Below are 25,003 nucleotides of genomic sequence, written 5' to 3'. Positions count from 1 at the left end.
TATACCTGGAAAACATTCAACCTTTGTTGAAGGGCAGATGGTGTACGAACTCCAGCTCTTACTAAGATATAGCATGTCACCCACTATATCTGAAGGGGGTGCATAATGAGAAAATGAACTATCTGAAAAAAAAAAAATTACTACAAGTATACAGTGCTTTTTTAAATGTTACCAAATACTATGCATTAAATTGACATTTCCTGTTCCTGCAGCTCACTGTGAAGCTTTGCTGCATAGACTGGAGCAGAGGTGGCAGAGTTATCTCATTGTCATACGAGAGTCAGGAATGCAGTGACATTTAAAGCAGAAATAATAAAACATTTTCTCTCTTCTACAGACTTAAGCCTCATTCACATGTCCGTGCTCAAATCTGTGAAAAAGGTGGTCAGCGATGTCTCCATGAAGATGGCCGTCAAGGACCCGTTTGTGGTCCGTGGGACCGTTTTTTGCTGTCCGTTTGTCATCCGTGTTTCACGTACACTGTGTAGCCGGAAAAAAAAAAACATTTTCAAAGCATCTCTTCCTAATGATTAATGAAACACATGTTGCATCCATGGTTTTCATGGACCTATAGACTATAATGGGCGTGATGGATCCATGAACACGGACAAAATAGAGCATGCGTCCATGCTAAAACCACATACCCACGGACCATGCTAAAACACGAATGTGTGAATACACACATTAAAATGAATGGGTACGTGTTGTCTGTGGTGAACACTTACAGCACACGTACGTGGAACACTGACCTGACGTGTGAATGAGGCTTTACAGCTAACTAATGAAACTAAAGTCCCCTTTCAGAAAGGTACCCTGGCCAGATGCAAGGCAGGAAAGACTTCTATTATGACGGAATGCAATACGGAATGCCTCTAATAGGCTTCCATGGTGCATGCCGTCATAGAATTCCGTTATGGTCCGTGGTAATGGAATCCATTATGGAATTCTTAGATAACCCGAACGCTAAACTTGCAAATCGCAAGTTCACTCAACACTAACTGTTATCTTGCCAAAGAAAGATGAACATAAGAAATAAAACACTACTAATGAAAAACGAAATGAAACACTACTAATTAGCACATAATGTATTTATTCATGGGCAAAATTGCAAACAGATTGATAATCACCTTGATTAATCACATAATACAATTCTCCATCACAATTTGTCATAAAACAGATATATATATTAAATAAGAAGTCACTTAGATTAGAGTCAGGTCTTTCTTTGGGATGGGAGGCTCATTTGTAGGAGTACCAATACCCAAGAAAGAAGGTGGATAACTAAAAGACGATCGAGTGTTCACAAGACATCTTTATCAGACACACGCTCAGCCTTTAATACCTCGAGTGCCTTATGAATCGGGAACGGCGATTACATTGCCCCCCCCCCCATCATTGAACCCCTCAGATGCTGAGTTCATTGCTGATCGCTGCATCTGAGGCTACAATTTAGGCCTTTCAGGGGCTAAAAATTTAAATACTCACCTTATTTTACAAAAAAAAAGTATATTTTGTGCATTCTAATGTCATCATTGAACAACCCCAAATGTTACGCTACAAGGACAGTTTTTCTCCAAGACAGTTTTAATAAATGAGGGCCATAGTGCTATAAAGTCAGTCTTCTTCTGCTCCACCCTTAACCAGCTCTCATGCGATGTATAAAAGCACAATTAATGAATTCATTTTCAGGATAAAACCAAAGTAATATTTATCTTATTCCCGTATAATACAACCCCTCTCCTCCACATCATTTCAAGCTCCAGAAAATTGCAGGAATCCATCATCTGCATAATAGTCCAGAGAAAAAGTCCCACTGGTGGACAAGTCACAGCAGCCAGAGATTAGCAGTCTTGTGTTCTGGAGAAATGTTGCATTTAGTCAGAGTCACTGTCATCAGACAGAAAACTAAACTGACGGAACTTGATCGGGAGATCTCTCCAAACATCCAAAGTGTCCTTGGTCATCTTCTCATCCTCATACTTGATGACAAAGTTACAGATCTTCAGGCAGGGAACCTCAGTACCTTTGTGCACCATTATAGTTCCCCATGGCTGTGGAACAAATATAATAAGGACATTAAGAAAAGCATTACAGTTTGTCACCCATGCAGGGAAGCCATAAATGATATGTCCTTCTTTGAATTCCATTTTACAGTTTATATACAGACATAGGGGGTCTTTTACGAACTGAAGAAAACTGGCATACATCTGTCGCAGATTGTGGCACAAAGGTTATTTGCAACGCGTTCTGTGACTTTTCCTTACTCATGCCAGGTCCAAAAAAAGGGGGGGGTGGCATGTGCGGGGAAGGGGGCATGCCTGTGTTTGGCGTAGAAAAATCTCTATTTCTACGCCAGCAAGGAAGCTGGCGTAGATTTAGACTGGCACCTCTACATAACTTTGGCGGAACCACCGTCACTGTCTAAAACGCCAGTCTTAATAAATGAACCCCATATTCTACATACAAATTAGAGTGACGTTTACTAGTCACACCCTATATTACATTCCAGAGCTGTATTTACACATCTGCTGGTCGTCATTGGAAACAGTCAACACATTTGTTGTCAGACACACCCCAGATTAACACCAGACACCAGTGCAGTGCCTGGCACATGTACCTGGGAGAACCTCTTATAGATCATAGACTTGGCCCAGAAGCTTCAGGTAATGCCTCTGTTGAGGGAGTTCAGCTCTGAAGCTTTAAAGAGTTACTAAACCATTGAATGAAATTTTAATATGATGTCCCTAATTCCCTAAAAACCTTTTTCCAATATACTTTATTCATTTTGTACATTTATTAGTGTTTACTCTACCTAAAGTGCACCATTCACTGTGTGCTTAAAACTCAGTTCCCCGTACACCGCTGACAGGTAGGAAAAACGCTAAGAAAAATACAAAATTAATAAATAAAGTATATTGGAAAAAGGTTTTTTAGGGCATTAGGGACATCCTATTAAAATTTCATTCAAAGGTTTAGTTACTCTTTAAGAATTTTGAATGCAGCTCTGAACTATAATACTGGGACTGTAAGGGCTCTTTCACACTTGCGTTGTTTTGTTCCGGCATAGAGTTCCGTCGTCAGGGCTCTATGCCGGAAGAATCCTGATCAGGATTATCCCTATGCATTCTGAATGGAGAGAAATCCGTTGAGGATGCATCAGGATGCCTTCAGTTCCGGACCAGAACGTTTTTTTGGCCGGAGAAAATACCGCAGCATGCTGCGCTTTTTGCTCCGGCCAAAAATCCTGAACACTTGCCGCAAGGCCGGATCCAGAATTAATGCCCATTGAAAGGCATTAATCCGGATCCGGCCTTAAGCTAAACGTCGTTCCGGTGCATTACCGGATCCGACGTTTAGCTTTTTCTGAATGGTTACCATGGCTTCCAGGACGCTAAAGTCCTGTTTGCCATGGTAAAGTGTAGTGGGGAGCGGGGGAGCAGTATACTTACCGTCCGTGCGGCTCCCGGGGCGCTTCAGAATGACGTCAGGGTGCCCCACGCGCATGGATGACGTGTCGCATGGATCACGTCATCCATGCGCATGGGGCGCTCTGACGTCATTCTGGAGCGCCCCGGGAGCCGCACGGACGGTAAGTATACTGCTCCCCCACTCCCCACTACTACTATGGCAGCCAGGACTTTAATAGCGTCCTGGGTGCCATAATAACACTGAACGCATTTTGAAGACGGATCCGTCTTCAAATGCTTTCAGTTCACTTGTGTTGTTACGGATCCGGCGGGCACCTCCGGCAAATGGAGTGCACAACGGATCCGGACAACGCAAGTGTGAAAGAGGCCTAACTCAGAATCTGTAAAAGATAAGCAATGGAATGTCCTATATGTTCAAAACTACTCAACTTGTTATGCACATTCATTGTATATACTGTATAAACTGTTACAGATGGACATTCCCTTTAAGTTACTTGAGAAAATTGTTGGTCATAGGCTACCACATAAGTCCATCATTAAGTATGGAAAGCTTTATCAGATTTATAGTTATAATTCATCAAATATCCTTTAAAATATAGACACTTACCCGACCACAATTGTTGCAAATGATTTCACCATTTGTTTGGTAATCTGCAAACTTCTCTTGAAGGGTTTTATTTTCCCATTTTTTGTAACGTTTTCTAAAAAAAATAAAAATAAATTACTACAATATACACTGCATGCAGAATTATTAGGCAAATGAGTATTTTGACCACATCATCCTCTTTATGCATGTTGTCTTACTCCAAGCTGTATAGGCTCGAAAGCCTACTACCAATTAAGCATATTAGGTGATGTGCATCTCTGTAATGAGAAGGGGTGTGGTCTAATGACATCAACACCCTATATTAGGTGTGCATAATTATTAGGCAACTTCCTTTCCTTTGGCAAAATGGGTCAAAAGAAGGACTTGACCGGCTCAGAAAAGTCAAAAATAGTGAGATATCTTGCAGAGGGATGCAGCACTCTTAAAATTGCAAAGCTTCTGAAGCGTGATCATCGAACAATCAAGCGTTTCATTCAAAATAGTCAACAGGGTCGCAAGAAGCGTGTGGAAAAACCAAGGCGCAAAATAACTGCCCATGAACTGAGAAAAGTCAAGCGTGCAGCTGCCAAGATGCCACTTGCCACCAGTTTGGCCATATTTCAGAGCTGCAACATCACTGGAGTGCCCAAAAGCACAAGGTGTGCAATACTCAGAGACATGGCCAAGGTAAGAAAGGCTGAAAGACGACCACCACTGAACAAGACACACAAGCTGAAACGTCAAGACTGGGCCAAGAAATATCTCAAGACTGATTTTTCTAAGGTTTTATGGACTGATGAAATGAGAGTGAGTCTTGATGGGCCAGATGGATGGGCCCGTGGCTGGATTGGTAAAGGGCAGAGAGCTCCAGTCCGACTCAGACGCCAGCAAGGTGGAGGTGGAGTACTGGTTTGGGCTGGTATCATCAAAGATGAGCTTGTGGGGCCTTTTCGGGTTGATAATGGAGTCAAGCTCAACTCCCAGTCCTACTGCCAGTTTCTGGAAGACACCTTCTTCAAGCAGTGGTACAGGAAGAAGTCTGCATCCTTCAAGAAAAACATGATTTTCATGCAGGACAATGCTCCATCACACACGCCCAAGTACTCCACAGCGTGGCTGGCAAGAAAGGGTATAAAAAAAGAAAATCTAATGACATGGCCTCCTTGTTCACCTGATCTGAACCCCATTGACAACCTGTGGTCCATCATCAAATGTGAGATTTACAAGGAGGGAAAACAGTACACCTCTCTGAACAGTGTCTGGGAGGCTGTGGTTGCTGCTGCACGCAATGTTGATGGTGAACAGATCAAAACACTGACAGAATCCATGGAAGGCAGGCTTTTGAGTGTCCTTGCAAAGAAAGGTGGCTATATTGGTCACTGATTTGTTTTTGTTTTGTTTTTGAATGTCAGAAATGTATATTTGTGAATGTTGAGATGTTATATTGGTTTCACTGGTAAAAATAAATAATTGAAATGGGTATATATTTGTTTTTTGTTAAGTTGCCTAATAATTATGCACAGTAATAGTCACCTGCACACACAGATATCCCCCTAAAATAGCTAAAACTAAAAAACAAACAAAAAACTACTTCCAAAAATATTCAGCTTTGATATTAATGAGTTTTTTGGGTTCATTGAGAACATGGTTGTTGTTCAATAATAAAATTAATCCTCAAAAATACAACTTGCCTAATAATTCTGCACTCCCTGTATTATTCATAGGCTGCTGTAATGAAACATACATTTATTTTTGCTAATGCATACAGCATCTGGACGCCGCACATGCCAGACACCTGGAGCAGCGCATCCTCCAGCAGGAGCTTCTCCACCAACTTAAAAAAGGGGTCCGCAGAACCCCGAAACGCGTTGTCTCAATAAAAACCTACTGATTTGAATATCTCTGGTTGCGTTTTTGCGCCTCTGATCCACGCCTCCACTCAACCTCCCCAGTCCAGTGGAAGCTTACCATATTTGCTGACCCAGACGGCGGCCTGGCCCCCACCAAAGGAGAATACGGACGAAATCGGCAGCACCAACCAGCTAGATCTAATCACCCCTATTCGCCTTCATTGTGGTTGCACCCAATATTAGGTGCAACAAAAACAGGTGAGCAGAACCATACTTCCTGTGTTTGGAGGCTTTTTTAACATACTCACCATATGAGCGCCTTTTTCCTCTTGTGGCCATGTTTTGCTGATTTAAGTGAATGGACCAGGGCTGCAATACCAAGCACAGCCAATATTCAATGTACGGCGCTTTGTTTGGTAAGCTGTGGCCCTCACACTGCAGCCTCTAAAAAAGAACCTGGTTGCTGGGTGTCGGATCCTCACCGGTCAAATATTGATGACCTATCATATGTATATTACAATTGATGACAGCTATCCGCTAAAAAGAACATAAAATACATACTTGAACTTTTGGTCGAGAACAACGTGATGCATGTCTTCTATCACACGAATGTCAAGTCCAGAACAAACGAGACTCTGACACTTTATACACCAGAAAGTAACTTTCCCAGGGTTCTTCTGGTAAACTTTTTGCAAGTCCTTCTTCTTCTTTACTTTTCTTTCAACAATGGTTTGCTTCTGAAATTCTTGGATCTTCAAAAAAATAAAAATAAATCTTGAAGACACTATGGCCACAATGGATTTCTGATGTGGAACTTTGAATTCCATAAAAACACAACAAGCGTCACCTCTAGAAATAACTGAATTACCTTTTCAGCAAAAATTTTAGGGTCCATCGTCTGCACCTTTTGGATAGCTTTATGCATCAAGTTTTCTCTGTAAACATTAACACTGTCATGATCAATAGCCCCGGATGACCTAGAAGCCACCAGGACAACAGCACTTTCTTCAGCTCTGGCTCGCCCACGGGCCTAGTGGTCAAAAGGAGAACATTGCTTTTATTATTCAATGACAGAATGAAATGCTAAATCAAAGTTGTATTGAATATCATAAATGATTAGCTAGTTAAGTATATATAGATAGTACAGACGGAGCGCCCAAAACCTGCTCATCAAATCTGGGTGGAACCAACAGAGGTACAAGCCCAGAGAGAGCAGACCGTGCCAGTAGTGTGACCAGGAAGCTGTGAAGGATGAGGCTCACTTTCTGCTGCATGGCCCCAAATACTCAGCAGGAGACTGTCTGATCTCTGCCCAGACCTCCATGGAGGAGGAAGAGACACTCTACATACTACTGGGGAAAGAGGAGAACACAGCGGCCATAGAAGCACAATATATTACTGCCTGCCATAGATTGAGAGGAGCCTGATGTGTTACGGACTCTTATACCCCCACATAGATGTGTCCCATCCCCCAAAGCTACCCTATAAACCCACCCTGGATGTGTCCCCATCCCGACCCAATTATTTCTTACTTGCTTTGGCTTTTGGCAATGCTAAAATGCATTTAGTCCTGACAATAAAGCTGATTTGAATTGATAAATAGATAAATGAGATCGATGATAGATAGATATGAGATCGATAAATCTGAAATAGATAAATATGAGATCGATAGATCTGAAATAGATAGATATGAGATCGATCGATCTGAAATAGACAGATTGATATGAGATAGATAGACAGATTGATATGAGATAGATAGATAGATAGATAGATAGATAGCAGCACTATAAGTTTCAGTCTGGTGCAATTCCTCCAAGACTGGCAGTACTAGGTCCCTCAGTATAAATTTGCAGAAAAGAGACAGCACTCCAAAATGTGGTAAAGGGTGGTGGACCTGTGAATAAACGCAAGTAATGGTCCACACCCTTTACCAAATTTTGAAGTGATGCCTCTTTTCTGCAAAATTATAGATATATAGATAGACATATAACAGTATAGAGAGACTTGTAAACAATACACATATGCATACATCTACAATTACCTGCACCATTGCAATTTCATTGTGGATACAACCATACACGATAACTATGTTGCATTCCTTGATATCCAGACCCTCCTCGGCCACACTGGTTGCAATCAGTAGGTTCAATTCTCCGTTTTTAAATTTTTGAATCACTTTCTTTTGCTCATTCTAAAAACAATGACATATATCATAATTGATAATATATTATCAAGAGAAAGGCTGAGACTTAAAGATTAGGCGGATCTATTTCTTAATATAATTTGGATATATCCATACAAAGAGGTTAGAGCAGGTGGTTGCCATATCCCTTCCTCAACATGCCACTGAAACTGGATTGTACTGTAATTCACTGAAAAATTAACCTACTTTTTTTTTATTTTTATAAAACGTAACTTTTATATTAGATATTTACTAAAATAGGTCCAACAAATAGATAATATTGTAAAGGACTGCAATTAGTTATCTGGCAAATAAACATGCATTAAAGATACATAACACCACATTCACCATATATAAGTGTATCTCAGGCACTGAATTTGTTATAACCACTCACGGTTTGATGCACAAATACTCCAGGCTGGTGTGGTGGGTCTGGGTTCTGATAGGTGGATCCAAACGATCTTAGTTGTAGAATCGTTCACTGTAAAAAGGATCCAAAATGTTTAAGCGGTGTTATCTTTTTCCCTTTTTCCAATGAAAGAAGGGAATGGGAGTGGGAGATATGTCCCTATAGATTCTATCAAGCCCTGCCTGAAAGCGGAGAGGTCTCCCGCCTAAATGCGAAAGAATCACCCCCTAGAGGGCGACCCCACTTATCGGTGGCTGACCCTAAGAACAACTTGCCCTATAACTCCCAGTTCATGTATTAGAGATATTTCAAGGTCCCGACGCGTTTCCTCTGTCAGTATGATATTGGCAGATTCATCGGGGGATAAAGAGGATAAAGATACAGCTCAATGGCTGTTAGCTGGATAGCTCTTGCTGATGTTCAAGCTGGTAATGTGCAGTCCAGAGTCTTTATCCCCTGATGAATCTGCCAATATCATACTGACAGAGGAAACGCGTCGGGACCTTGAAATATCTCGAATACATGAAATGGGAGTTATAGGGCAAGTTGTTCTTAGGGTCAGCCACCGATAAGTGGGGTCGCTCTCTAGGGGGTAATTCTTCCACATTTAGGCGGGAGACCTCTCCGCTTTCAGGCAGGGCCTGATAGAATCTATAGGGATATATCTTCCATTCCCTTATTTTCATTGGAAAAAGGGAAAAAGATAACACCGCTTAAACATTTTGGATCCTTTTTACAGTGGACGATTCTACAACTAAGATCTTTTGTGTAAAGGATCTCCTGACACCCCGACTGGGTACCTCCGGTGATGGATGCTCCCGGTGCCTCCCGAGGACTCCAAGCACTCCGCTCGACACCGATACCACCACAGGAACCAGGAACAGGAACAGCTCTTACAAGAGCTAGGAGTAGTTTGATGGTCCTGGCTTGTTATGGGAGACTTTTTCAGAGCTGGAGTTTGGGAGCCCTACACAAGCCCGGTTCCGTGATCTCTTGGAATGGAGGGAGAGCAGGTATGACTGGGACAACACTCATGAGATTGAGCAGGACCTGGTCCACCTGGTGACCCGGGAGATGGAGCTGGAACAGGGCTACCAGCAGCTGTTCCACTCCAGTGAGAAGGCTCAGCAGGAGAGCAGAGTGACAGACCCAGAGCCAGACCTCTTCAGCTGGGAAGATATTGTGGAGGTTTACTGGGAAGAACCCCAGCGGCAATGTGATTTATTGGGAATTGGGAGCCCAGTCTCCATTCCCCAGCGGCAGGCTGAGTTACAGGGGGCAGAGACAGTCGGTCCTGTCCTCCAGCGGCAGAGTGTCCAGCAGGGAATAGAGAGCCCAGTCTCCTTTCCCCAACAGCAGGACACTGTATTGGGAGCGGAGACGGTCGGTCGCCCTCCCCAGTGGCTGGAAGTATGTATGGGAGAGGAGCTCGTTACCCCCTCTCCCCAGCCGCAGCTTAACGCACCAGGGGGAGACAGTAAGCCCCACAACAGTGCAGATGGGACTGTAGTCTCTGCACTTACAGCACAGGGGGTAGGGACAGTCGGTCCTGTCCCCCAGCAACAGGGCTGTTTAGCCAAAGGGGAGACAGTCGGTCTCCCCCCACAGCAGCATGGAGGTTTATCTAAAGGGGAGACAGTTGGTCTCCCCCTCCAACAACCAGGCTTCTTCCGTGGTAGCGCTGGCACCAGGGCAAAGTACCACTGGTCTCTGCCCACTCAGCAACCCACCAAAGCAGTCTACCAGTCCTCCACACAGCCGTGGTGAGGCACATGGACATGGACAGGTTTATCCCTTGCTCAGGTGTAGTAACCATTTATTGTGGGTGGGCTGTACTGCTGTTTCTGTTTTGTGGGTGGGCTGCTGGACTAACAAGGGTACTGACCGGCAGAAGGTCAGATACCCTGTTAGTCTGTTTGGAAAAGGGGAGAAATGTGGCGAAACCAACCTCGCCACTGGGTGGTGGAGAAGCCTGGTTGCCAGCCTCTTGCCCCAGGATTATGGGCCCTCTCATCAGCCATGCTTCCTTTGTTCACAAAGGACTTTTACTAACTTTTGAACCCCTGGTCTAATTCGTGCCATTTTGGGATATGTTAAATGTCTGTGTTTACTGTAATGGTTGGGACATTGTATATTTGAGTAGTGATGTCTGTCCTATTGTCTCCACATGTGTATTGGCGATTTCCCTTTGTCCTGAGAGATAATTGAATTACTCCTCGGTTGTCTCCAGGACAGAAGACATTGTGTATTCTCCTGCCTGTGATAATTACATCAACCCATTGTGTAAGGTAATTGTATCACAGGCAGAGGGGAGGATTTTGTGTGGGAGTGTTTTACTGTATTGTACGTGTTTATTGGTTGTTTTTACAAAACCCTGTGGGTGGTACTAGTGTGTAACAATGTTATATAAGAACAATAAACACACATCTCTGGCTGTCCACTGCTTGACCCTCTACACGGAACCTCGTCTCGTTCTTGGGGGGATTCACTGTATGCTGTTAGAGACTGATTGCTAGGAGTGTAAGCCGCTTGGGTGCGTTTCCTATTCGTCTGCTAGCAGCTATTTGTGAGGTTCCGTTCGGAGTTTGGAGCATTCCCTTGTATGCCGTTACAGTTTGGATCCACCTATCCGAACCCAGACCCACCACACCAGCCTGGAGTATTTGTGCATCAAACCGTGAGTGGTTATAACAAATTCAGTGCCTGAGATACACTTATATATGGTGAATGTGGTGTTATGTATCTTTAATGCATGTTTATTTGCCAGATAACCAATTGCAGTCATTTACAATATTTATCTAATTGTGGGACCTATTTTAGTAAATATCTAATACAAAAGTTAAGTTTTAAGTAGGTTAATTTTTCAGTGAATTACAGTTTATAATACCTACACAAATATGCATTAATACCACTGTGAATTTTGGATTGTACTGTACCTGAGTCATGGATTTATAGTCACTGTTGCCTCCGGCTCCAATGATGTAATGTGCTCGGACGCCCACTTCTTTGAACTTTTCATTGTCACCGATCCACTCAGACAGAGCGACAGCACTCTGCCGAGTCTTGGTGAATATAATTCCTCTGGCTTTGCTATTCCTGGTAAACTCTTCCATGATGGATCTTCTAAGTTTAATAAGTTTCTCGTTTTCGTACTCTTCTTTCTCAGACAGTTGCTCAAGTTCTTTCTTGTGTTCTGAGTAAATATACAGTAAGTACTTAATATTTCACAGATGTGCAGAGTCTGAATTGATAAAGTATATCCTTAAGGCCTCCTGCACACGACCGCATCTGTATTGTGGGCCGCAAACCACGGATTCTCAAAATACAGATACTTTTTGTGTGCATTCCACAATTCTCACTTCCATCACTACAAATGGCTATTCCACTCCTGAGGATAGCGCCTGGATGGAAAATACTAATAAAAAATGTATGGCAGCACATGATTACACATGCAAAAAATATAACTAAAGGATTGGGCATTATTCTAGAATAAAGTGGTAATATACCTACTGTACATGAAGAATGTAAGCTCTTTGCGCACATTTTTGATCAAAGGTGTGTAGGGCCCTTCTACCAACGCCAAGGTGACCTCTGCAGATGGGTACCTAACACTAACGTTAGTAGATGGGCCCAACATACGTTTCAAAAATGTGCGCAAAGAGCTTCTATTTTTCATGCATAGTAGTTATAGTACCACTTTAATCTAGAATAATCCCTAATCCCTAGTTTTATTGTTTGCATACGTAATGGTGTACTGCCATACATTTTTTTATTTGCTGTCTGCATGTTAGCTTTATGGATGTACACCTGTGACTTTGGATGTGCTAGTCTAAATTTTCTTGTAGTATGTTTGGAGGGTAGCTCGCTCCTTTAGATTAAGCACTCCCCGCCCATCTGCCCAGGGCTTCTTAGCAGAGTATAAATATAGCTGGTTCCTACACCGCCCTGAACATTGTAGGCTTAGGCTAGGTCCAGGAGAGGCAATTCTGTTAGTGTTAGGAACCCATCTGCAGAAGCCACCTTGATGTTGGTAGATGGGCCCGAAACACATTTGATCAAAAATGCAAAGAGCTTGCATTTCTCATGTATAGTAGGTATAGTACCACATTAATCTAGAATAATCCCTAATTCTATTGTTTGCATCTGTAATGGTGTGCTGCCATGGTGTGTTTTTTTATTTATCATGTTAGCTTGGATGTGCTAGTCTAAATTTTCTTGCTGGATGGAAATACAGTCGTGTGCATAAACCCTTCATCTTGGGGCTACTCTAAGAGTCCATTTACAGGGACAGATTTTGGCGGTAAAAAACAACAATCAACCATAGGGCAAATGGGTTGGTGCCGTTTAAGGACCTTTTGCACAGGTGGATACAGTAATTGCCTGTCACAACTAGACAGCTGAGAAGCTCTGACAGGAGTCGTTCAGATCCTCCCCCTTGAGTTTCTTTGTTTTGGTTTCTGTTTCTCACCTTGTTAGGCTATCTCAGCTGTCATGCAGTCAGACTCATTACCTCCCTTTATATTCTCCCCCATAAGGTAGTTGGGTGTGGCTGATACAACTTCCTGGAATGAGTGTGCATGCTGTCTTCAGCTCCCAGCTCCCAACTACCAGTTCTCAGTTCGTCTGCAGATAAGTGTTGTTTTAGTATTTATGATTTTCTGTTGTCTGGATCCAGGTGACCCTGACTCCCTCCGTGTCTGTGTAGGGAGCCGTTGGTCGTGTCCCCTCACTATTGTAGGGCCTTCAGGTTCAGATAGCCGAGGTACGTGGATATGCGCCCATTCACCTTTAGAGTGGTCGCATAGGCTGAGCAATAAGGGAGAGCGGCAGGTCGATTGCAGGGGTCTCCCTTTTTGTTCCTTAGTTGTGGATCCAGTGAGTCATCGTATGTTATTTGTATCATCTTGTTTCCTGTACACCATCCGTGACATTGCCTAGACTATCACCACATGAATAATCTTTACTACTTACTCTTTGTCAAAGGCCCTTAAAGGGTCACTACAATCAAAACATTATAGCACATTTTAACAGTCTATCAGTGAATATTCTAAGTTTTTTTTATATAATAAACTGGTGGTTGGTTTTCTAGATATAATCTTTTTAAGTCACTCTATGTATTCTACTTTCTGTCCTGGCTCTTTACTTTCATCTTTATTTGCATTTTTAGCACAGCAAACCACCTTGCTTGACTTTCTCAGTCAGACTATTACTCCGACCAGAAAGAGCCCCTGTCACGGCGGACAGGAACTCAGATACACAAACAACCAAATACACAAGTGTCTAGGCTAGATGCTGGGGACAGGTCACCTCCTAGCACATCCCTGACTTCTCTCCCTATGCTGCTAAGCCCACTTTCAGACCTTAATGGTAGGAATGAAGTGTCCACGTGCCTGGACTGCAAACACCCTAGAATCCCTGAGATGGTGAGAGGGGAGAAGGGGCAGAAGACACACAAATAGCCTAGACCGCAAACAACACAAACAGAAATAAAACTTAACTGAGCTGGAACAGACAATCCTTCCTTCCTTGAATCCAAGGCCAGACAGAAAGCTATAACACGCACAGCCCTCTGGGATTGAAGGCAATTTAAGCCAATGACCCCACCCAGAGCACCTGAAGGAAGGCGGATCCAGTATGATTCCAAAACAAACAAAAGGTTAGGCACGTGCTGCCAATCTGACAGACCTCCGCACACCGTCCGAGCCGGGCATGACAGTACCCCCCCTTCTACGGGTGACCTCCGGGCACCCTGGACCAACCTTATCCGGGTGGGCTCTGTGAAAAGCCCTAACCAGTCGGCTGGCGTTGACCTCCAGTGCCGGAACCCACATCCTCTCCTCGGGGCCGTATCCCCTCCAGTGTACCAGATACTGAAGGGAACCCCGAAGAACTCTAGAGTCAAGAATCCTGGAGATCTCGAACTCTAAATTCCCATCGACCAGAACAGGAGGAGGGGGCAATGGCGATGGTTCCACTGGTCTCACATATTTTTTCAATAAAGATCTATGGAACACATCATGGATCTTCCAAGTCTGCGGAAGATCCAGTCGAAACGCTACTGGATTGATCAGCGCAGATATTTTGTACGGGCCGATAAATCTTGGACCCAGTTTCCAAGATGGCACTCTGAATTTAATGTTTTTAGTGGACAACCACACCAGATCACCCACACACAGGTTCGGATCAGTCACACGTCTCCTGTCAGCCATTCGCTTATATCTCTCACCCATCGTCTCCAAATTCACTTGTATCCTCCGCCAGATAGATGATAAGGTGGAAGAAAACCTTTCCTCCTCTGGCATCCCAGAGGAACTAGTCCCAGAAAAGGTACCAAACTGAGGATGAAAACCATATGCGCCAAAAAATGGCGACTTACCCGTGGATTCCTGTCTACGGTTATTCAAAGCAAACTCCGCTAAGGGCAGGAATGAGGACCAGTCCTCCTGATTTTCCGCCACAAAGCACCTCAAGTAGGTCTCCAGGTTCTGATTAGTACGCTCCGTCTGACCATTCGACTGTGGATGGAAAGCCGAAGAGAACGAAAGTTGAATGCCAAGCCGAGAGCAGAACGCCCTCCAGAACCTGGAGACAAACTGCGTGCCCCTATCAGAAACCACATCCGAAGGAATACCATGCAATCTCACGATATTGTCAACAAAAATTTGCGCAAAAGTCTTGGCAATAGGCAGAGCAGTTAACGATATAAAATGAGTCATCTTGCTAAAATGATCAACTACCACCAAAATTACTGTTTTCCCAGAGGAACTCGGCAGATCCGTAATAAAGTCCATGGACAAGTGTGTCCAAGGACGAGACGGAATAGATAAAGGAAGGAGTGACCCAGCCGGTCGAGTATGAGCAACCTTAGATCGTGCACAGGTCTCACAGGCTGCCACGTAATCCTCAATGCTCCTACGTAACCCGGGCCACCAGAAACTCCAGGACACAAGGTCACAGGTGGACTTACCACCAGGATGTCCGGCAAGGACAGTATCGTGATGTTCCTTGAAAACCTTGTATCGCAGTTCTTCGGGAACAAATAACCTCCCTGGGGGACAGGAACTAGGAGCCCCCTCCTGAGCTCCCAACACCTCTATCTCCAATTCGGGATACAGGGCGGAAACCACAACCCCGTCGGCCAAAATCGGAGCAGGATCCTCTGAATCACCTCCCCCAGGAAAACTGCGAGACAACGCATCTGCCTTGATATTTTTGACCCCCGGACGAAAAGTGACAACAAAATTGAACCTAGTAAAAAACAGTGACCATCTAGCCTGTCTAGGGTTCAGACGCTTGGCAGATTGCAGGTAAGCCAAATTCTTATGATCCGTATAAACAGTAACGGGGTGAGAAGCCCCCTCCAACCAGTGACGCCATTCCTCAAAGGCCAATTTTATAGCCCAGCAACTCTCTATCTCCCACATCATAGTTCCTCTCGGCGACCGAGAGCTTCTTGGAAAAGAAAGCACACGGGACCCATTTGCCAGGAGATGAACCCTGCGACAGCACAGCTCCCACCCCCACTTCTGATGCATCCACCTCCACCACGAATGGTTGAGACACATCGGGCTGCACCAGAATGGGAGCAGACGCAAAACACTCCTTAATAGTAGAAAAGGCCTGCAATGCCTCCTCCGACCAAACAGAGACGTCAGTGCCCTTCTTTGTCATATCAGTCAGAGGTTTAACAATGGTGGAATAGTTTAGAATAAATTTTCTATAATAGTTAGTAAACCCCAAAAATCGCATCAAAGCTTTCTGATTCTCTGGTCGGTCCCATTCCAGAACCGCCCGGACTTTTTCGGGGTCCATACGAAAACCAGAGTCGGAAAGCAGATATCGCAAAAACGGAAGCTCCTGCACAGAAAACACACATTTTTCCAATTTGGCATATAACTTATTCTCCTGAAGGATCGTCAAAACCTGTCTCACATGATCCTGATGGGTCTTCAGATCAAGAGAGTAAATTAAAATGTCATCCAAGTAAACCACCACGAACCTCCCCACCAAGTGATGAAAAATGTCATTGACGAATCGCTGAAATACCGCTGGCGCGTTCGTCAACCCAAGAGGCATAACCAGATTCTCAAAATGACCCTCGTGCGTGTTGAAGGCCGTCTTCCACTCATCCCCTTCCTTGATTCTGATCAGATTGTAGGCCCCTCTCAAATCCAACTTGGAGAACACCCTGGCACCAACAATCTGATCGGAGATCAAAGGAAGGGGATACGGATCCCGGACTGTAATGCGGTTCAATTCCCGAAAATCCAAACACGGTCTCAGTGATCCATCCTTTTTCTTGACTAAGAAAAAACCTACTGCCACCGGAGACTTAGATGGCCTAATATGACCTTTTGCCAAACTCTCGGCGATATACTTTCGCATGACCTCTCTTTCAGGTTGGGAAAGATTGTAAAGGCGAGACTTTGGCAACTTAGCTCCTGGGATGAGATTAACTGGACAATCATAGTCACGATGAGGGGGCAATTCCTGGGTCCCATCCTCCGAAAAGACATCCGCAAAGTCTGAGAGATATTGAGGTAGAACCGCAGTGGACACCCCTGAGATAGATGTGCCAAGACAATTCTCCGCACAAAACTCTCCCCAACCAATAATTTGTCTTGCCTGCCAATCAATAATTGGATTATGTTTTGTCAACCAAGGAAAGCCTAGGACCAAAGGAGCAGGCAAATTCCTCATGACAAAACAAGAAATAAGCTCTACATGTGAATCATCCAACCTCAACTGAATATTATGTGCAATATGAGTGAGACTCCTTTGAGAAAGAGGTGAAGAATCTATTGCAAACACTGGAATCTCCCTTTCCAAAGTGCACGTACTTAGACCCAGATTTTGAAGGAAAAGAAAGTCAATAAGGTTTAGCCCAGCACCACAGTCAATGAATATCTCAACAAAGAATTTTCTTGAGTCTAGCGCCACCATGGCTGGAAGGAGAAAACGAGAATTACAGGGAGCTTGCATATTTGCTTGTTCCACTACTCCATTCACGCTTCCAAGAGTCAGGACGGTTTCTCTTTCTTTCATATCATCACGTGATTTAACAAAAGGACAAGCAAAAACAAGATGGTCACTTTTACCACAGTAGTAACATAGCTTATGTAATCTCCTAAAGTTTCTCCTACCAGAACGAAAAGATATCTGACCCAACTGCATGGGTTCCTCCCCTACCCCAGAGTTATAAGTAATATCACCCTGGGCAGCAGGTGAGACAAAACCACATGCAGAAGGGATACCTTGCACGGAGGGACCCTTACACCTCTCTCTGATACGTCTATCCAACCGTATAGCCAAAGACATTGCATTCTCTAGAGTATCCGGGTACTCATGAAAAGCCAGGGCATCTTTCAACCTTTCAGATAACCCCTAACAAAACTGACTACGTTAGGCGGGGTTGTTCCACCCCGACTCAGTAGCCCACCTCCTAAACTCTGTGCAGTAAACCTCAGCAGTATGTTTACCCTGTAGTAAGTTACGCAATTTAGATTCTGCCATTGAGACCCGATCTGGGTCATCGTAAATCAATCCCAGGGCTTTGAAAAATTCCTGCACCGACCGGAGGGCCAGAGAACCGGGCGGCAGAGAAAAAGCCCAGGATTGCGCGTCCCCTTTAAGCAGAGACATGATGATACCAACCCTCTGACTTTCTTCACCTGATGACAATGGACGCAGTCGAAAATACAGTTTGCATGACTCTTTAAAGCAGACAAAATCATTCGCACCCCCTGTAAATTTCTCGGGAAGAGCAACTTTAGGCTCCCCACCAATTTGACCTGCACCTGATGCCAGAACCCTCTGACACTGTGTGACCGAACCACGCAGATCCGCAACCTCCAGGGACAATCCCTGCATGCGGTCAACCAGTGCATCAATTGACGCCATCACAAAATCGCTGAGTCACAGTATGGCGTGTTATAATGTCACGGTGGACAGGAACTCAGATACACAAACAACCAAATACACAAGTGTCTAGGCTAGATGCTGGGGACAGGTCACCTCCTAGCACATCCCTGACTTCTCTCCCTATGCTGCTAAGCCCACTTTCAGACCTTAATGGTAGGAATGAAGTGTCCACGTGCCTGGACTGCAAACACCCTAGAATCCCTGAGATGGTGAGAGGGGAGAAGGGGCAGAAGACACACAAATAGCCTAGACCGCAAACAACACAAACAGAAATAAAACTTATCTGAGCTGGAACAGACAATCGTTCCTTCCTTGAATCCAAGGCCAGACAGAAAGCTATAACACGCACGGCTCTCTGGGATTGAAGGCAATTTAAGCCAATGACCCCACCCAGAGAACCTGAAGGAAGGCGGATCCAGCATGATTCCAAAACAAACAAAAGGTTAGACACGTGCTGCCAATCTGACAGACCTCCGCACACCGTCAGAGCCGGGCATGACAGCCCCCCTCTAGTGACTCAATTAGAGAATCACACATTGAGGGATGGGAAAAAAAAACTAAAATTGGCCCCAAGTTGTAGACAAGTCCAAACTGACAGAAGGCAGGGCAAAACAAGTAGGCAGAGCCAACAGAAGCCACAAGTAGGTAGGGACAACAGAAGTAGGCGGGGCCATCAATACTATAGTGCAGCACAAAATACCGTCCCAGCAAAACCAACTACCACAGTGGAAATATTGGATAAGGGGGCTCACACTAGGAAAATTGGATATTTTGGGTTCTCTAGAAAAATCATAGAAAAACAAGTTAAGTATAAAAGTAAGGCAGGAACGCCCACTACTGGTGCTGTAAAACACAGAATTTATTTAAAGTAAAAACACTCCTCTTTTCTAATCAAATACACACTGGGTACATATACTGTATATTAAAAACACAAAATAAAATAAGTGTATGGTAAAAACATCGATAACGAAATCCCCCCAAAGACAAAAAAAAGGCAAAGCCCAATCAATACACAATGGAGCGCTTACTATATTGGTTATATGTATCGTGTATGAGAACCGGCAGGAGTTAAATATATGGCCATCTCACATATACTCTACATATATATCCCTATTTGGGTAGGTCAAGCAACAAGATCCTTCTTGCTTAGCACATATATATGCATATATCTTAGTGGTAGTAGGTTTATTTATGGATAAAAATGTTAACGAAGGATTGATTTCACAAAAATATATACGGAAACCCTATGAACAAAAAAACGCAATAATGGCGCATCATAGGACATTAGATCTACATAGGGGATATTGGAAGCACTATGTGCAAACAAAGGGACATTATTCCATGTGATGATAAAATCCAGTTCAGGATTTATATTCAACTCTGAAGATTCTCATTCCGCTTTTTAGGTCTGACCCACATTGAACCCTATAAAAGGTAACTGGAAATGACACAGGTTCTAAGCCACTGATGAAGAAGCAAGAAGCTCTGAAACGCGTCTGGTGCGATCCTGTGTCATCTAACCAAAGATTTTCTGGTCCTGACCAAGCAAAGTAAGGGGTACCCTAAAGGAGTAGCGCTTTATATCTACAGCTCAGCCTCTGTGCACGGAGGTTTGAGCACGGAACTTTGATCACCTGACTGTCACAGCCAGACAGCCCAGAAGCGCTCACAGGAGCTTTTCAGATCCTCCTCCTTGAATTTCTTTGTTTTGGTTTAGTTTCTCATCTCGTTAGTCTATCTCAGCTGTCATGCAGTCGGACTGATTGCTGCCCTTTAAGTTCCTCCCCATAATGCAGTAGTGTGCGGCTGATACAACTTCCTGGAGTGTGTGTGCATGCTGTTCCCAGTTCCCAGTTCCCAGTCCTCAGTCATCAGTCGTCAGTCGTCTGCAAGATAAGTGCTGTTTATGTATTTATGATTTTCTCTTTTCTAGATCCAGGTGACCCTGACTCCCTCCGTGTCAGTGTAGGGAGCCGGTGGTCGTGTCCCCTCACTATTGTAGGGTCTTCAGGTAATAGATAGCCGAGGAACGTGGATATGCGCCCATCCACCTTTGGGGTGTTCGCATAGGCTGAGCAGTGAGGGAGAGCGGCAGGTCTATTGCAGGGGTCTCCCTTTGTTCCTTAGTTGTGGATCCAGAGAGACATTGTTTATATGGTATTGTCTTGTTTCCTGTACACCATCCGTGACATTATCAGCCGCCAAAACCGTCTCAAGCATGGATCCGGTTTCACTTTTGGCTGAACGCTTTCAGGGTCTTGCTTTGGAGGTAGCTAATCTCCGTAAGACTTTTTCTCAGTTTCAAGTGACCGGTTCAGCTTGCGTTCATGGAGTTTGTGCTGAGCCTAAGATCTCGCTCCCGGATACGTTCTCTGGGGGTAGTGAGAATTTTGTGCATTTTAGAGAGGCTTGCAAACTCCATTTTCGCCTTCTTCCCCATTCTTCTGGTGATGAAGAACGGAGGGTGGGGATCATTATATCGCTGCTCAGGGGTAACGCTCAGTCCTGGGCCTTTTCGCTGCCGGAGGGGGCACGGCCCCTCCGTTCAGTGGATGAATTCTTTTTAGCCCTGGGTCAGATATATGATGATCCGGATCGTATTGCTCTGGCTGAGTCTAGACTACGTCTGTTATGCCAGGGTAAACAATACGCAGAGATATACTGCTCAGAATTTCGGAGATGGGCAGCAGATACGGGTTGGAATGATGCTGCACTCCGAAGTCAATTTTGCTATGGTCTTTCAGAGGGATTGAGAGATGCATTTGCCTTTCATGAAAGACCTACCTCCTTGGATTCTGCTATGTCTCAGGCTGTTCGTATTGACAGGCGTCTTAGAGAGAGGAGAGATCTCTCCTTCCTGTCATACTCAGTCCCGGGACAGTGCAGCGGTCTCATTCTGTGCACAGGGGTCTCAGTCGCTGTCAGCCCCTTCTGAGCAGGAGCCCATGCAGCTGGGGTTGATTGCCTCTGACAATAGAAGATTCAGCCCGCAGGGGAGGGTTTGTTTTTGTTGTGGAGGTATAAATCATCTGGCAAATGTTTGTCCCTCTAGGAGATTCAGGCAGTTTTCTGGGAGTAATAAAGAGACAAAAAGGAAAAAATCTTTTAAAAATGTTCCGTCTGTTACTATTGGCAGGGTTGAGGCGGAAATTGAAGGTTTCCCGTTTGCTTGTAGTTCCTGTTTTGTCCTGCCTGCTAGGGTGGCGCTAGAGAGCAAGAGCGTTTTTTGTGAGATTTTTGTGGATAGTGGAGCAGCTGTCAACCTCATTGATAATCAATTTGCAATAACTCATGGTTTCCAGGTATGCACTTTGGGAAAGGATATTCCTGTTTTTGCTATTGATTCAGCTCCACTTTCTCAGAAATCATTAAAGGGCATAGTTCACAATATCCGTTTAATTGTGAGTGATGCTCATGTTGAGGATGTGTCATGTTTCGTCCTTAGCGGTTTGCCTACTCCTCTAGTGTTGGGGCTACCCTGGCTCACTAAACATAACCCCACCATTGATTGGCAAGCGAGGCAAATAAATGGTTGGAGTAACTTTTGCAGAGAGAATTGCCTCATAACATCTGTTTCTGAGGTTTCTACTAAGACTGTACCACCTTTCCTCTCTGAATTTTTGGATGTCTTCTCTGAGAGTGGAGTTCAGGGTTTACCTCCGCACAGGGAGCATGATTGCCCTATTAATCTCATCCCAGGCGCCAAGCTGCCTAAATCTCGTTTATACAATCTCTCCCAACCTGAGAGGGTCGCTATGTGTGCTTATATCTCTGAGAGTCTGAGAAAAGGACACATACGACCCTCGAAGTCACCTGTTGCCGCTGTTTTTTTCTTTGTTAAGAAAAAAGATGGTTCTTTAAGACCTTGTCTGGATTTCAGGGAGCTGAACAGTATCACTATTCGTGATCCTTATCCGCTTCCTCTGATCCCGGACCTGTTTAACCAGGTTGTTGGGGCTAAAGTCTTTTCCAAATTAGACCTAAGAGGGGCATACAACCTGGTTAGGGTCAATAGGGGATGTATATATGTATATATGGTACAGCATCAATACTATGTATATGTGCTAAGCAAGAAGGATCTTGTCGCTTGACCTACCCAAATAGTGATATATATGTAGAGTATATGTGAGTTGGCCATATATTTAACTTCTGCCGGTTCTCATACATGATACATACAGTATAACCAATATAGTAAGCGCTCCATTGTGTATTGATTGGGACTTTGCCTTTTTTTGTCTTTGGTGGGGATTTCATTATCCATGTTTTTACTATACACTTATTTTATTTTGTGTTTTTAATATATGTACAGTATGTACCCAGTGTGTATTTGATTAGAAAGGAGGAGTGAGGAGTGTTTTTACTTTAAATCAATTCTGTGTTTTACAGTAGTGGGTGTTCCTGACTCACTTTTATACCTTACTACCACAGTGCAGCATAAAATACTGTCCTATCACCATACTGAGGATGGCGATACAGTCAGCATTTAAATTACTCAAAGGGTCAGATGGTGATGTCCCTGGCCAGCCACCATGAGTAGGGCTCGGACAGCCCCCTGGGTATTGGCACACCAGAAACTTTCCCTGTAGGGTATATGGCCAGTTCACCCCTGCACAAGTTACACTGATAAGTGCAATGCTCTTCTGTGGCCATTTTATCTAGGCAGATCAAGAGAACAATATAGCTGTCATAGTGTTATCCCAATTCTACATATACTACTATACTAACAGATAACATCTTCCCCTTACAGCAGCAGTAAACTGAGCATGGATTGCCTATTTATATATTTTATCTCTGTGCTGACTGCTACAGAAGATCAAGATTTTGTATTTCATTTTTAATGGCATAGTACTGCTGATATTAAAAAGACAAACAGCCAAAACTTTTTAAAAATTGTTTTTGATGAATATTGATTTAAAAAAAGAAAATAATAACCCTTTCTGGTGGAAGTGTCCCTTCAATTGACGGTTATCAGTAGACCTCACCGTTAAAATGTATCTGCCTTGCACAATAAAACTTCTGTTAAAAGGGCATTTGATTGCAGTGGGCCCATAGCTGGGACCCCACTGATAACTAGAACTGGATCTCAAACCTCCCATTCCCCATTCCTCCTCATTGCAATACCGCAGTGAGAAGGAACATCAATGGAGCGGTAATCACACATGCCTATGGATCCAAGAAAAACAGCTGAAAGCAACGCCACAGATATTAAATGGATTGGCAGGGTGCATGTCTGACCACCGATTCATACAAGCCCCTCTACATTGTAGTCATGTAGTGATAAGGAATGGGGATCTTGGCACCCCTGTTCTAGTGGTCGGTGAGGTCGCCGCGGTGGCTCGTCTGGGAATCAGACCTGTTGTCATTGTAATGTTGACCAACCATTTATTCAGCTCCTATCAAGCAAACAGATCAGCTCTTACCAAAGAATAAGTCCATCAGGAATCTATCCGTCTCATCGATCTTTTCAGACAGAGAGGCTCCATCAGACTCATTCAGCATTATAGCCCTTTTCTTCTCCTCAGTATAGAATTTCAGAAGATGGATAAATGCGTCGCTCATGCGGATCGTGTCATAGATCTGCAGGGCATCATTGTACTTCTTCAGATGATGTGCGCAGACGTGCTGCCTACGATTCTCTTCCTTGGCAGCTGGAAAGAAAGTTGTGATAAGTAAGATATGTGACGCGGTTATTGCTTTGTGCAGCTTTAACAATTGTAAGCACTGGCCACCAATGAATTTAAAACTGGGGAGGGAGGGGGGTCTGGCCCCTGCTGCCTGGCAGCACCTGATCTCTTACAGGGGGCTATGATACGCACAATTAAACCCTCAGGTGCGGCACCTGAGGGGTTAATTGTGCGGATCACAGCCCCCTGTAAGAGATCAGTTGCTGCCAGGCAGCAGGGGGCAGTTATGTACACAGTTCTTTTAGTATATTCTAACTTGAAGCGTCCCCATCACCATGGGAACGCCTCTGTGTTAGAATATACTGTCGGATCTGAGTTTTCACAATGTGATGCAAGCATTTTCATTATAGGTGCGGATCCGTCTGTGCAGATACCAGACGGATCCGCACCGAACGCAAGTGTGAAAGATACACTGGTATAGATCATACCATCGTATTACTGTACTGCGGCGGCAGCAGAAAGCACACCGCGTCATAGCAACCAATGACGCCGTGCGCTCCTGCACTCAGAAGAAATCCAGGCCGGTATCACACGGTCTGTGTTCCACGGACGTGTGCATGAGACTTTAGTAACTACTTGCATTCCTTTTTGTAATAACGATTCTTTTTTTATGACTATGATGTGCCATTCTTTTATTATTCCTGAATTAATTACTAGCAGTTTGCAATTAAGGGTGTTTACCGGTGGGGGAAGTGGGGGAAGTGCCCCTGCACAGTGTGACATTATCCAATCAGTGCTACCAGTGTCAGACTATGCAGGGACATACCGCCAGTTGGTACCACCCATGTGGACCTTCAGTACAAACTGCTAGCAATTCATTCATAACTTCCACCAGAAATAATAAAGGAATGGCACAACATAGAGCCATAAGAATAGATGTTCCAGAATTGTCATTACATAGGGAATGCATAGAGTTGCTAAAACAGACATGTCAGGAGAGATG

The 25,003-nt window shown here is 44.1% G+C and overlaps 1 protein-coding gene across 2 annotated transcripts in view; it reads right to left on the bottom strand.

Moving 5' to 3' along the window:
• Nucleotides 1-1,496: 1,496 nt before the first annotated feature.
• The window catches only part of IFIH1 (interferon induced with helicase C domain 1), a 58,193-nt gene continuing 34,686 nt past the window's right edge, over nucleotides 1,497-25,003 (bottom strand). For both annotated transcript variants that reach the window (XM_040439249.1, XM_040439250.1), the window contains exons 10-16: nucleotides 23,797-24,024; nucleotides 11,392-11,648; nucleotides 7,906-8,055; nucleotides 6,733-6,894; nucleotides 6,426-6,616; nucleotides 4,036-4,129; nucleotides 1,497-2,051 (exon numbers count right to left, since the gene is read on the bottom strand). In XM_040439249.1, coding sequence (XP_040295183.1) covers nucleotides 1,875-2,051; nucleotides 4,036-4,129; nucleotides 6,426-6,616; nucleotides 6,733-6,894; nucleotides 7,906-8,055; nucleotides 11,392-11,648; nucleotides 23,797-24,024 — 1,259 coding nt within the window. In that variant the 3' untranslated portion in view covers nucleotides 1,497-1,874. The remainder of the gene's footprint in view (nucleotides 2,052-4,035; nucleotides 4,130-6,425; nucleotides 6,617-6,732; nucleotides 6,895-7,905; nucleotides 8,056-11,391; nucleotides 11,649-23,796; nucleotides 24,025-25,003) is intronic.

Source organism: Bufo bufo, chromosome 7 (assembly GCF_905171765.1).
Source record: "Bufo bufo chromosome 7, aBufBuf1.1, whole genome shotgun sequence".
Lineage (NCBI taxonomy): Eukaryota > Metazoa > Chordata > Amphibia > Anura > Bufonidae > Bufo > Bufo bufo.
Note: the sequence above shows the minus strand (reverse complement) of the source record. Positions and strands in the feature narration are given on the sequence as shown.